Source organism: Lethenteron reissneri, chromosome 8 (assembly GCF_015708825.2).
Source record: "Lethenteron reissneri isolate LAM-NWPU_2019-01 chromosome 8, ASM1570882v1, whole genome shotgun sequence".
NCBI classification, from domain to species: domain Eukaryota; kingdom Metazoa; phylum Chordata; class Hyperoartia; order Petromyzontiformes; family Petromyzontidae; genus Lethenteron; species Lethenteron reissneri.
The window spans coordinates 11,173,971-11,187,619 of NC_083786.1; the positions used below are offsets into that span (position 1 = coordinate 11,173,971).

General features: G+C 46.4%; 1 protein-coding gene across 3 annotated transcripts in view; it reads left to right on the forward strand.

The window, feature by feature from the left end:
• LOC133361142 (neuronal PAS domain-containing protein 3-like) overlaps positions 1-13,649 on the forward strand; it is a 200,816-nt gene that overhangs the window by 159,778 nt on the left and 27,389 nt on the right. For 2 of the 3 annotated variants that reach the window (XM_061580014.1, XM_061580028.1), the window contains exon 5: positions 10,848-11,256. In XM_061580014.1, the coding sequence (XP_061435998.1) occupies positions 10,848-11,256 (409 nt within the window). The remainder of the gene's footprint in view (positions 1-10,847; positions 11,257-13,649) is intronic. The other variant, XM_061580019.1, reaches the window with a different exon arrangement.

Here is a 13,649-nt window from a genome sequence, read left to right on the forward strand (position 1 = left end):
TGTATTTTGTTTTATTCAAGTCTGTTTTATTGCCTTAAAAATATGGGGGCAATGATGCTCGGATTTGGTCAGCTCTTTGATGCTTCCCAAAGTCGCATAATTTATAAGTTCATTAAATAAATGGATGAAGGCCTCCCCCATGCTGCATCGGCCATGTGTTCTAATACTATAAGTATCACTGGACCATGTGTGCTAATACTATAAGTATCACCAGACCATGTGTGTTAATACTATAAGTATCACCAGGCCATGTGTGCTAATACTATAAATATCGCTAGACCATGTGTTCTAATATTATAAATATCACTAGACCATGTGTGCTAATACTATAAGTATCACTGGACCATGTGTGCTAATACTATAAGTATCACCAGACCATGTGTGTTAATACTATAAGTATCACCAGGCCATGTGTGCTAATACTATAAATATCGCTAGACCATGTGTTCTAATACTATAAATATCACTAGACCATGTGTGCTAATACTATAAGTATCACTGGACCATGTGTGCTAATACTATAAGTATCACCAGACCATGTGTGCTAATACTATAAGTATCACTGGACCAAGTGTGCTGATAATATAAGTATCATTAGGCTCTGTACAAGAGCAACTAATGAAATCAGATAATTGCGGAGAAAACAACACATATCAGTAAAATGTAAAAATAAATTGAGTTGCATTTAGATAAAAACGTCTCAACCAAAATATGCTGTCTGGCTGGAGACACGAAATAATCATTTTGGTTCTCATCTTTATTTGTGTTGCCCTTTTGTTATATTGAGGACCCTACTCAATCTTGCGAAAGAGATGCATCCTGGCCTCTGAAGTTCCTCCCCTGGTTCAACAAAAAATCACGCAGTCACTCGTCATGCGCTGTCGCCCTTCATGTGCTGTATAAAACATCTCACAAATCCATCTTATTAAACGTTAAGTACGGCCACTGTGGACGGAGTGGTGATGCAGTGGTTAGCGCACTGTGCTATGCCTTGCTGATCTCGCCACGGAGCATAAACCATCCTCGCAACAGCGGCTTTTGGCTCAGCCATCTAACAAAGACGGTCGTCACTGCATCGCGCGCTTTCAAGATGCGCTTCCGTGGCCGTCTGGAACGCTTCTTCCAATATTAGGAAGCCACTGGAGCTATGCACTTTTAAATCGTCAAGATTGAAAACTAATTTCATTAGAACTGCTTTTGTTGTTTAGTTTGTTATCGTTCCCCCGCACCTCCGATTAGCATGGTTGGCGACGTGCATGCACGCAGTGGCCTAAGGTTGCTTCTCAGTCACGGCTAACCTCCACCCAACGATGCCTCCTCCACCAACCCATGCTCACTAGCATAGTGAAGTATGGTCATAAAATCCTCAAAACTACAATGCATCAGGAGGTCATCATCTGGTGGTGATTTGATAGTGAGCTGTGAATTATAATTTTTTTAGTCGTAAAAAATAAAACATGTTTTTTTGTCAAATGTCATGAACATGAAGCTGCTTTATTGATCAATTCTTTGTTTTAATGTTTTTTTTGTTTAATCCAAAAAAATACATATTTTTCCAAAAATTACTTCACCTAAAACCTTAAGCTTTCCTATCTTTGTTGCATTTTAATATTGAGCAAAACTTACATCTTATTTTTTGCCATGCCCTCTGGGGATGTGACATTGCATTAGGAAATTCACCTCTTGCTAAACAATAAAAAAAAGATGTCCCATTAAAACGAATAGAACGCGATGCCTCCATTGGCCAAAATTCTCAAGGGGACAAATGAGTACATTGTACAAGGGAATTCTCCTTGGAGAGAGCAGCAGCCGCACTTAATGAAGCTAAAATGATGCTCATGGCAGCTTAGTTTTAGTAATGGGCTCAGATTGACTTGCATTCATTACGGCGAGGAATATTTAAGTTAAAATAATTGCAAAGTAATTGCGGCTTATTCATCATCCTAAAGAATGGCGCTTTGTATGAACGGGTCATCGTTACGGACGGCGTTTCAGTGGCCGCTGTTATGACAGCCGTTGTTTACCGCTGACCTCCACTCGCGAAAAAGTGCCGTGCCGTCTGTTCAATGAGCTCTCAAGGTGGCGGAAGGAAAAACTGAACTGAGCTGAAGTACATTTCATGAGGACATATCAATAAGTAGAGGGAGCCAGCAAAACTTTGTAAATTATGTCAGAGTGAATTTTTTTCTTTGAAAAATTATGCGGTGAAATATGAGATGACCCCCTAGTGCAGTGGTTCTTAACCTTTTACTGCAGTCTGCACCCCATTGGTTCTCAATCGCAAAAAAAGTATAATATTAATGAAGACATAGGTTTGATGAGACAAAGCATTCGTACTGACGTGCCGGTGCTTAATTTGTTTTTTCGATGATTTACCTTCTAAATAAATCTGGCCATGTCTCGCACCCCCAGAAAGGGCATCTCGCACCGTGGTGACAACTATATGAATTGTGGTAATGTCATGTATTCTTGTACAGGGAAATTTAGTTTTTTGCATGCATATGGCGTACAGCCGTTTCAATACGGGCAATTTTTTTATTATATTTGTTTGTGTTTCTTCCTTTTGATGGGACTTTATAGGATGAACGTTGAGATTTATAAGGGCACAGGGTGACCAATAATGTCTGAATTTGTCTGTAATAAGCTAGGCACTGATCATGGGTTGACAGGTATGTAATGTTTACAAATCTGTATCAGAATCTAACTGACATGGGTTACAGGATTATTCAGGTATCACCCTCTGCTACCGTTTGCCATGGCAAGGAATTGAATCCAGCCCGCTAGGTATATTGTGTAATACACTAATCACCGTGCCACCAATCCTCCAGTTAGTGCTCATGCATTGCAGTATTCATAATAGTGGTAGCGTCGTAAAATGTAACATAAGCATGTCTGTCTTTCTTATTATAAAAATGATTTAAAGTTGTAACGCACTGCACGGTATTCACTAACTCTCAAAGAGAGAGAGAATGTGTGTTGAACTTTTTTTGCACCGTACGTAACCAACCGCGCTAATCGTAGGTGCGGGGAAAGGGCAACTTAACACAAAAAGCAGTTGGAAGAAAATTAGTTTTCAGTCTACATTTAAAATTGCACAGCTCCCAATGGCTTCCTAATATCGGAAGAAAGAGCATTCCAGATGGCCGCAGAAGCGCATCTGCAAGCACCGCGCGATGCGGTGACCATCTCAGTTCAATGGCTAGCCAGAAATCCGCTGGCGAGTATGACTGAATGACTCACATTCGCGTAGAGGAACCACCACAAGGCGAACACTCAGAAGGGGCAGGTGGAGTCCACATTGTTTCTGTACCGCCTTCTCCTGGCAAGCCATGGTATGGTGCCTCAATGGCCACGGGAAGGGAGTTTCACAGCGCGTGTGTGAACTACCAACCCTCGCCTCGACGGCTCTGAATGACAGGCGTTCACCCGGCTAAATAGAAAAAAAAGTGGTTCTGAGTTGATTACAATGAAGTGTAAATCACACTTCTAAGCCTACTCAATGCGAGCAGAGCTGCTTTGCCACTGTTGGTATCTTAACAGTGACACGTGCATTCCGTGTACGGCTACATAATTACTCTTGACTGAGACGTTAAAACAATGTTTAATTTCACGTTTTAAGAGGGCAATTAATAGGACTGGATTTCTTGGATTATAATATCAAGTCACAATCAATCACAACAATGCTAATCTGTAAAACATATTGCTAAACATTTCCATCTCGCGGATGCAAGATCCGATGTCTTGAATGTTATTATTTCTTACGAGTAATATATCTAGACAACTACAGAGTGCATGCTCATGGTGAGGTAGGTATCGTGTAAACATTACAATCCCCTCCTGTCGACCCTGATGATTCCTTGAATTGGCGAGATTCAGTGTTGCCACTCGATTGAACAATCGATGCTTGACATTGTAGGGATTTTCAATGCCTCCTGTGGCTGCTGCTGGGGTGGAGTGAACAGAATGCATTGCATACAACGAAGACAAAGATCCCCAGGTGTTACCTGAACAGACTGTTGGGGCAATTGCTGTTAGCGAGCACCTATGAAAGCCTCCACGGCACACGAGGGAGTGGGTGGCCAGCACCACGGCCGGCCGCCTTTGTCGCCACAGTGGTGATGTTTGCGCACCGCGTCAGGTACAAATTTGGGACTGAGTCGACCTAGGGGAGGTTACGAAAACGGTTACTGGTGCTGGCCGTGAGTGGAAATCGAACTCGGGTCACCGGGTTTTTAGCGCAGCACGCTAACCGCACCACTACAGCACCTTCCCCACATTTCACGCAACAAAGACAAAGCCACAAACATCAGTCCACGCACACGCGATTCGATGGATTTATCATGAACTTCAGAATCGATCAAAATCAATACGTACATCGATCGGGCGTTCGACACACCATACGATTTCATGCGAAAGCTGACGTAACCCGTTTGTATTCCACCACGTTATCGCTTTGTCGTGCCAAATCGTGGAATACGGGGAGGGCTCTTTTTTACATTTGCAATAACGCAGCTTTCGTGAAAGTATTTTCGTGTCCAAATAATGTTTTTTTTCTTCCCCCGACCGACCCCGCAATTAAGTCGGATGAAAAAAATCGATGAGGACAGGGGAGCTGATTTCGTGTGCGCAGGATTTCGTTTCTGTGTCTTTCGCCGGCCGTCTTCATTCTTTGTGGGGGGGCGGGACGCGGCGAAGAGAGAGAAAAAAAAGAATCATCGTTATTTATTTATTTATCGGCTCTCCAAGCAGCGCAGACCTTGAGCCGCCAGCCGTCGGATTAATAATGTCCTGCGCCTCCCAGCGTTCAACTCTTAATCCGTTAGGGCCCGATCCATGCCAAGGGGTGCGGAGACGGGAGTGAAACAAGTGAAATACAACGCCGTTATTGCCGCAGCCTCCCGTTAGTGCGGCACTACGTCACGGCGAAGGAACGTTCCTCCATAGAGAGTCTCCCTTCGATTCTAGATTTGAAGCTTTCGTGACTGCAAGGATTCATATTCTTAGGTGTTTTCGGTAAAGTCACGTAGGTAAAACATTAAAATTAATAAAAGTAAAATAAAATAAAAAATAAAAAAAAATCACGACGTTTCGGAGGCAACACAAGTCTCCGTCATCAGGTGGGACCGTCACAGCCAGACGGTCCCACCTGATGACGGAGACTTGTGTTGCCTCCGAAACGTCGTGATTTTTATTTTATGTTACTTTTATTAATTTTACATTTTTACCTACGTGACTTTACCGAAAACACCTAAGAATAAGTCTCCTTTCGACTCTCCCCCCCGCCCGCCCGCTCCGAAATCTATTCGATTCTGGCACATTTTTATGAAAATACTGCCCTTATTTCAAACTAGCTCACTTCGCCTTTGAAAGTACCGCGCAGAAGTGTGAAACATGTAAGCCATTAATACGCAGGCTGTGGAAAATGTAGCAATGATTTTTTTCTACCCCCCCCCCACCCCCCCATCTCTCTCTCCCATTGGCTTTCGTGCCCTTGCCTCCAGAAACTTTCATCATTTCATTATTGAACAAAGCAAATGCCGTAGAAAGCATCTTTGCCGTGAAATCCCTTCTATTGCGCCGCGGTACCCAGCCAAAATGCATGCATGGCTCCTGTCTTGCAGCCTGAAAATTTTTTTGTTTTATTTTACCTGGCTGGAATGAATTTGATGGCTTGCCTTGATTGCAACTGCTTCACCCACCTAGCTCAAGGGCTTGCTGCGCATCCTATTTTAATCTAGCTCTTAATCCCAGGCGTGTCAAATTTATCACCTCTTCCCAGTGGCATCTCTCTCTCTCGCTCTCTCTCGCTCTCTCGCTCGCTCGCTGACTGCCATTTTTTGTAATATTTAGATTGCGTTTTGATACCCGGGACGACTTCTCAAAGAGGAGTTGTGTTCTGTGAGGTCGACCCCGCAACGTTCTGCCCTTATTTTAAGAAGAGGTTTGGTTTTTGTTCGGCCTTGATGCGCATCCGTCTCGATGTTTCTTGTTTTTATTTTTTGTTTACACGTGTGACAGTTAATCACACTCAATTGCGGAATGTTTATGCCCATCTATATTTATGTATACAGCACTCTTGTCTAAGGTGTTTCGCTTTCAAACGTTGTAAAATGTACTTTCCTTTATGGCCGCATTCCAAGGGCTCCTTTCCATAACATCACATGATTGCGCCTGGAATTCTTGCATGTTTTTTATGTAGGACAATATTAGCCGAAAGATGTTCTGAACTTTACACCACAGAATCAGGGATTCGACTTTGCCACTGTGTGAAATTACCTGCAACAGCCACATACATAATGCAATAGAGCATCTAATTGAAACCGCATCTCAAGATGCTGTGCAAAAATATTGAGACGTGCATCATGGGGAGAGAGAACAACCTCTAGTGGAGCGGTGGCATAATGGTTAGCACATTGCACAATGAGTTACATCCCCAGCCAGGCCTAACGTGAGTGGCAAGTGACATCTGAACCTGTCATGGAACACTCTTCTTCACCAACTCGCACTGACCGGCATTAGTGAAGTATGGTCAAACAGCCTCCATGATAGACACAGCAGCATGGGGAGGAAGGTCTTGATCCAGCAGTGGATTGTCCAAAGGCTGAACAAACTCACACATATACGTTTGCGACGTATCGCTTTAGAGATGAAGGCAGTCGGTCGTGAACAAAGGAGTAGACAGTCTTAAGCTTGGACTCGAACAGTGCAGGGAGCAATATAATGTGGATGGCTGTTGGGAGGTTCATCTTCTTGGTTCTTTCGGTAAAGTCACGTAGAAGGAAAAGAATAAAATAATAAAAATAAAACATAATAAAATAATTCTCACGACGTTTCGGCCACAACGCATTTCAGACTGTCTACTTGACAGACCTGTTCTCCAACTGAAGACGGCTGCTTGCGTTGTGGCCGAAACGTCGTGAGAATTATTTTATTATGTTTTATTTTTATTATTTTATTATTTTCCTTCTACATGACTTTACCGAAAGAACCAAGAAGATGAATTCCTGCAGTCACGAAAGCTTTAAATCGAAATGTTGGGAGGTTGTTTCAGACAAGGGGGCAGCATCAGAGATGGAGCGACCTCCCACTGAGTGGAGGATTTCCGGGCGGGCTTCAACGTAAGTACTCGGTTGCTTGGGTAAAATAACACGCCGAGGGGGAGGAGGGCGAATCGAGAGGGAAGAGGTAGGCAGGCGATCTCTGTGTGTGTGGCGTCGGTAACTTAGATCGTCAGGCAGGGACATTTCCGAGTTGAGAGCCTTTTTGAAACCGACCATTTTCCATTGCAGGCAAATTCGGAGCTGCCTCCACGGTGGATCTATACAATCAGTCGGCTTTCCTTTCACGAGACACATGCAATATCTCCATTTACCTTGTCCTCGCTTTAATGAGGCACATTGGACCGTCGTTATTGACTCAGTGGCCGAGTATGCTTAACGGCCAGGCAACGGTTTATCAAATCGCCTTCGTGGTTCCCTCATCTCGGCCTCTCCCCCCCTCCCCCCCACCGCAACGCCCCACGCTGCATGTTTACCAAGATTCTTCATTCTCATGCAAATTAAGTCGCCCTTGCTGCCCGTTGCAAAGGGCCGCTTTACTTGTCCGTTAAGATGAGATGTTAACTCCATCGCCTGGTATGCAGGAGGTCGTGGGTTCGAGACTGACCATGACGCCTGCTACGTTTGGCTATCTTTGTCTTGCTTATATATATAGTATTTTTGTATTAATTGGATTTGCTTATATATCTACCGTATTGGAGATGTAATGAAGCATCCTTTCATCAATAAATATGGACGTTTAAGCTCAAGGTACGTGCATGAAATCGTGTCTTTGAATCAATGATTTTTGATTAAATGAATTCCAACTTAATGGGTGCCGCGAGGGCGAGATGTTAACTACCTCGCCTGGTATACAGGAGGTCGTGGGTTCGATCCCGACCTTGACGCCTGCTGTAAATTTGGAATTTGCGTGTCTCTCTCCCCGTGGTCGCGTGGATTTTTTTTCAGGTCCTCTGGTTTCTCCCTCCACATTCAGAATCGACATCACGCGTTCAGAGCATTTGGCTGCCATGCATTCCCACGTGATAAGCCACTACGTTGAGCTATCATTTGTGACTGCCAGGCCTCTTCCGAAAAAGAGCGACATAGCTCAGTGGGCCTTACCTGGTAAAATAAAAACAGCTTGGTTTAGTTTAATCTATGGGGCACAGTCTGACGTCGGAAGTTGAGGGATATCCTACGAGTGAATGGTTGTCGGTTACTAGTGTCATTACAGACGCACGGTGGCCGTTATTTGCAAATGTTATCATTAATTAACTATTGCCACGCTGGAGAACATACAAACTCCAAATATACAGGCGTCAGGGTCGGGATTGAACCCTCCTGCATTCTAGGTGAGGGATTTAACATCTCGCCACCACGGCAGCCCGACACTAACAGTACCCACAGTGACAGTGGTCACTGCCCTCTTCCGTAGTCAAATATATCCTGGGATTTGGGACGATGAGACCCTTGACACAATTGTGTAAACGCTGCCCCTGTTGAGAAGTGTGGTCAACGTTGGCAGTTTGAACCCTGCTGCAAGGCTATTCGTTCGCGGAGGCTTCCGCTCCCCACAAACTCTGCGGAGTAATTGAGCCTTGAACCTTGACCCTTCAGTACGTGTGCCGCTGGACGGGAGGTGAAAGACGGGGCTTGGTGATGTAATCGGTATTATTAGCCATGTCACATGGCTTGTAGGAGGTTTCCTGCCTTCGGCAGGCAGGATTTTAGCATTGCCCCCATTTTTTTATGCAGTCGATTTAAATTTTTGAGACGATTAATCAACTGAATTGGTTAAAATCGTCCAAGCTCTACTTTTTGTCTCTCTGTCCTGAAGAAGGGCAAGTTGTGAGGAATTGTTAATGACAATGCTATCAAAGCATTATCAGCCACTGAATCAGACTTTTGTTTCCCAAATTTTGAGGCTTTGACAATTAAATTTCGATGTAAAGTTTTCGTGACTGCAGGGATTCATCTTCTTGGTTCTTTCGGTAAAGTCACGTAGAAGGGAAATAATACAATAATAAAAATAAAACAATTGTTTGACAATTGTTTCATGGAGGTAATCGTTGATCCCACGACTGAATCCCATTGCGCGAGCAGCATCCTGTCAGGGGAGCAAGTGTCCATCTTGAACATTCTCAGAGCAGTGCAACCCCTCGTGTTAGATGATGGTTTACTGGAGATTTCACTGAATCTATTCTGAATTTCCTTTAAATTATCGTTTTCATTTACACATCAGGGGGGTGGATTTTGACACATACTGCTATAAACAGAAATGTTTGCTGCATGGTGATAACACTTTTTTGTATATTAACAGTTGGAATTTATCCAAATGATGTGAAAGCCACAACTTAGTACGTTAATATAATTGGGGGGGGTTATGGAGTCATTGTTGACTGAGACCATCACTGCACTTGAGAACCCGGTTTAATCATAAGTGACTACCTCGATTCAAACCCAGGCTCTAAGTGGTGCCAGCTCAGTGTGCTGACCCTTAAAGCACCCGACCACCGATAAACATTTATACATGTTGTCATTGTGCTTAGTGGGGCAAAACATATTTTCGCAATTCAGGAAGCTGTGTCAGATTCTCATATCCCTCCGCTGTCTCGAGCATCTCTTGCAAAAGAAACATTACATCTAAAAATGTGTTCACCTGACTATGAATAAAAGTAAATATATAACTTTCAAAAACACTGACGATGCAAAATGTACCTCCCCTGCCAGTTTATTCAGCTTTTTTTTGTCACATTTCTTGCCCTTCAATTTTTTTGACTTAAACAAAGCATCTGCAAGAAGAGGGAAAAAGAGCTCCTGGCGTTAGAATATAAATTCCTGCGGAACGTGCTGAAAATTTCCCTAACGGGATTGGACGAGAAACTTGAAATTTCAGAATAGACCGTGGCAAGAAAAAATTGTCGACCTCATCCAAGAAACAGACGCTGAGTGTGTATGTTGGAAGAGGGCAGGTTATATATATATATTTTTTAAATCACATTTAATTTTTGATTTAAAGCTTTCGTGACTGCAGGGATTCATCTTCTTGGTTCTTTCGGTAAAGTCACGTAGAAGGGAAGTAATAAAATAAAAATATTTTCATTTTTTTTATTACTTCCCTTCTACGTGACTTTACCGAAAGAACCAAGAAGATGAATCACATTTAATGTTTGTGCTGGATGCATCGGCAACCAAGGCTTGCTGTGAAAGCTCCCAGTCCACCTTCGCCCAGTGAGAGGTCGCCACATTTCCAAACTCCCATCCTCCAGCCGTCCGTGCTGTCGAATCCCTGACCCTGTTCAAATTCAGGCCCAGCCTATGACTGACTGTCTCTCTCTGCAACGTAAATATGCCCACTGTTTCTGTACAGCATCAATGAGATATTAGAGCATTTGCAAACTAAAGGTGCAGCTAATTCTAGATTTGAAGCTTACGTGACTGCAAGGATTCATATTCTTAGGTTTTTTCGGTGAAGACGGAGGCTTGTGTTGCCTTCGAAACGTCGTGATTTTTATTATATTTTACTTTTATTAATTAAAATTTTTTACCTACGTGACTTTACCGAAAAAAACCTAAGAATATAAAGTTGCAGCCCTGCAATTGATTGCTCACACCACTGCTGGCAGATTGGTCTCTACTCGAGGTAGCTCTGAAGCAACCCGACAAGGGAGTAACTTGGTCGACCCTAAGCGGCTGGCCAGACGTCTTGTAAGTGGTGTGACTACCCGCACTTGACCTGCCAATCCACTAACGCTCGTCACACACGTCGCTCCTCATTAATGTCGCTCCTCCTCGCCCTCATCGCAGGTGGAACTGACGGGGAGCAGCGCGTTCGAGTATGTCCACCCCGCCGACCACGCCGAGCTCGCCGAGCAGCTCGGCCTGCGGCTCCCCGGGGCGGCGGCGTCCCGCGGCGCGGCCCCGACGCGGCGCCGCCGGCCCGGGGCCCTCCTCGCGCTCTCCGACTCGGAGGCCCCGGCCCCAAAGGCCGCCACCGCCGGGAGGAGAGGAGGCCGGAGGAGGAGGAGGAGGGCGACGAGGGGCCGCCCCGGGAGCCGCCACCGCCGCTCGGCAAGGGAGAGGGTCAAGGCCGACTCGGCGGAGGAGGAGGAGGAGGTGGAGGAAGACGACGACGACGACGACTGCGGCGACGACGCGAGCCTCGTCGATTCTCCGCCGCCGTCTCCGCCGGAAACTCCCGACACAGGCAAGCTTGGTAGGTGGCGGCCAATGGTGGGTTATATCTCCCCCCCCCACCTCTTTCCCCCCACCTCTCCCCCCCACCTCTCCCCCCACCACCTCTCCCCCCACCTCTCCTCTCCCACCTCTCCCCCACCACCTCTTCCCCCACTTCTCCTCCCCCACCTCTCCCCCCCACCTTTCCCTCCCACCACCTCTCCCCCCACCACCTCTCCGCCACCACCTCTCCCCCCACATCTCCCCCATCTCTCCCCCCACCTCTCTCCTCCCACCTCTCCCCCGCCACCTCTCCCCCCCACCTTTCCCCCCACCTCTCCCCCCACCACCTCTCCCCCCACCTCTCCCCCACCACCTCTCCCCCCACCTCTCCCCCATCTCTCCCCCCCCCACCTCTCCCCCCCACCTCTCGCCCCCCACCTCTCCCCTCACCACCTCTCCCCCCCCACCTCTCCCCCCACCACCTCTCCCCCCACCTTTCCCCCCCCCACCTCTCCTCCCACCCCCCCACCCCCTGAGTTCACGGTTATCGAGAAGAGCAAACATCACCTCTCCATCACGGGTTGGGCAGCTGTTTGCGAGGCTTCACTAACTTGCCCAACACTGGTTTAGTTACTCCTCTTCACTCGTGGCGGATCGGTGGTGAGCGAAATTCGAACCGGTCCTGCCCTCTCACCCCTGTTCACCAACCCGCACTGACCGGTAAGGTGGAGCACGATACGAACAAAAATACCTCACGACCGACATGGTGTGGGGAGCCCATTATCCATTGGTGGAATTTAGAATTGTATTTCAAGGCAGCTTAGAATCCTCTAGTATGCGTTCCCTTTCACCTGCCATCGGTGATGTTGACTCCCTGCCCCTGTGCAAGTCCAGGTTCAAGACCTCGTTCTCTTCCTGTGCCTATTACTGACTCTTTTTTTTCGCTTAAAAAAATAATGTATGCATATGCCTGCTTCTTTTTTTACCCTTGATGCACACGCCCCATTGTTTTGAACAACGTCCTAAGATTCAGTTGCAATTAGATGCTCCGTAAAGCAAACTGCATTGTACTGTATTAAATTGGTTCGCGTCTGCGGTGTGCCTGTCTGAGTAGTCAGATCATTAGTAATGCATCAATCCACCATGCCCTTTACATCTAGCATCATTTGCCTCGTGCTTTCGTTTTAATTATTAATTCACCGGCTACTACTTTCTCCCGGGTGTGGGCCCCAATGCATCTTGTTAGCTCAACCCAGTTTTTGACCTATCCTGCCTATTCTAATGGATCCGGTGAAATGTGTCTCTCCATAAAATAAATGTCAAACAGATAGCAAATCTGTACGTCTGGGTTATAAGCAAGGTCACGCACGACACTGAAGGTTATGTGACCACAGGACAGAGCTACACTATTAAGCCACTGCTTATACAATATCCCCTGCTGGAGCGGTGACAGGACAGTTAAGCTCGCTTCAACCCCAACCCAAGTTCCATTCCCGACCACGGCTAGCATCGGTATCCGGTGACATGAGAACCAGTTTGTGCCCTCCCTCCCACTTCAGCAACCCGCACTGACCAGCGTGGCGAAGTATGGTCAAACTGCACCCCCGCCATGATCTGCATGGCATGGGGGAGGTCTTCTTCCAGCAGTGGATTCACACAAGGGCTGTGTATTTATTATGGGACACCCTGAAAATATCTCCCACTTCTATTATACAGGAGCTCCTGGGCATCCCTGTGCCTTCGCACACGCATTGTTGAGCAGCAAATAAGTACAACCCAAGAACTGCATGACAAATGACTAAACAGGTGGGATAACTTCATTCACCTGTGGATTGAGAATGACTGGAATGTATTTTGTATCATTACGTCGTTGCAATATCCAACCGCGCGCCACGCTGCAAGGCAGGCAGCGGATGTGCGCTCTGCCGGCGCAAAGCAACTGCGGGGAATGATGTTCGCTGTTAGGTTGCATGAGCACTGCAAGCGTCACACGGCAAGCATCACACCGCCTCATCGCTTACAGGCCGCCTTCCCCCCTACGGTCCTGTTACAGAACGACAGCGAATGAGCTTCTCTGCACCAGTGTGCGGAACCCTCCCCTCTCGCTCACGCACACACCTGGACACGATCGTGCCTTCCTTTTAGTGCGACGCGCCATTTGTCTCCAAGGAGCCAATTAACCTCGGGTGCCTTTTTCTGGAGAGCGGCTGGCAATGCTTAACCCTACAGCTCTGTTACGTGAAATGTTATCAATTTTACTCCGTGCGGCCGATTCCTGCAGATTAGCCACCGTGATTCAACGGAAGCCACGGGCGAAAGTGGGCGGGTTGGGGGGGGGTGAGAACATTGGTTCGCGTGACGAATGTTGCCGCTGTTTACACTGCCGGTTCGTTATTGCGAGTGGTCGGAGCTGATTGTTTTGGTTTGCGG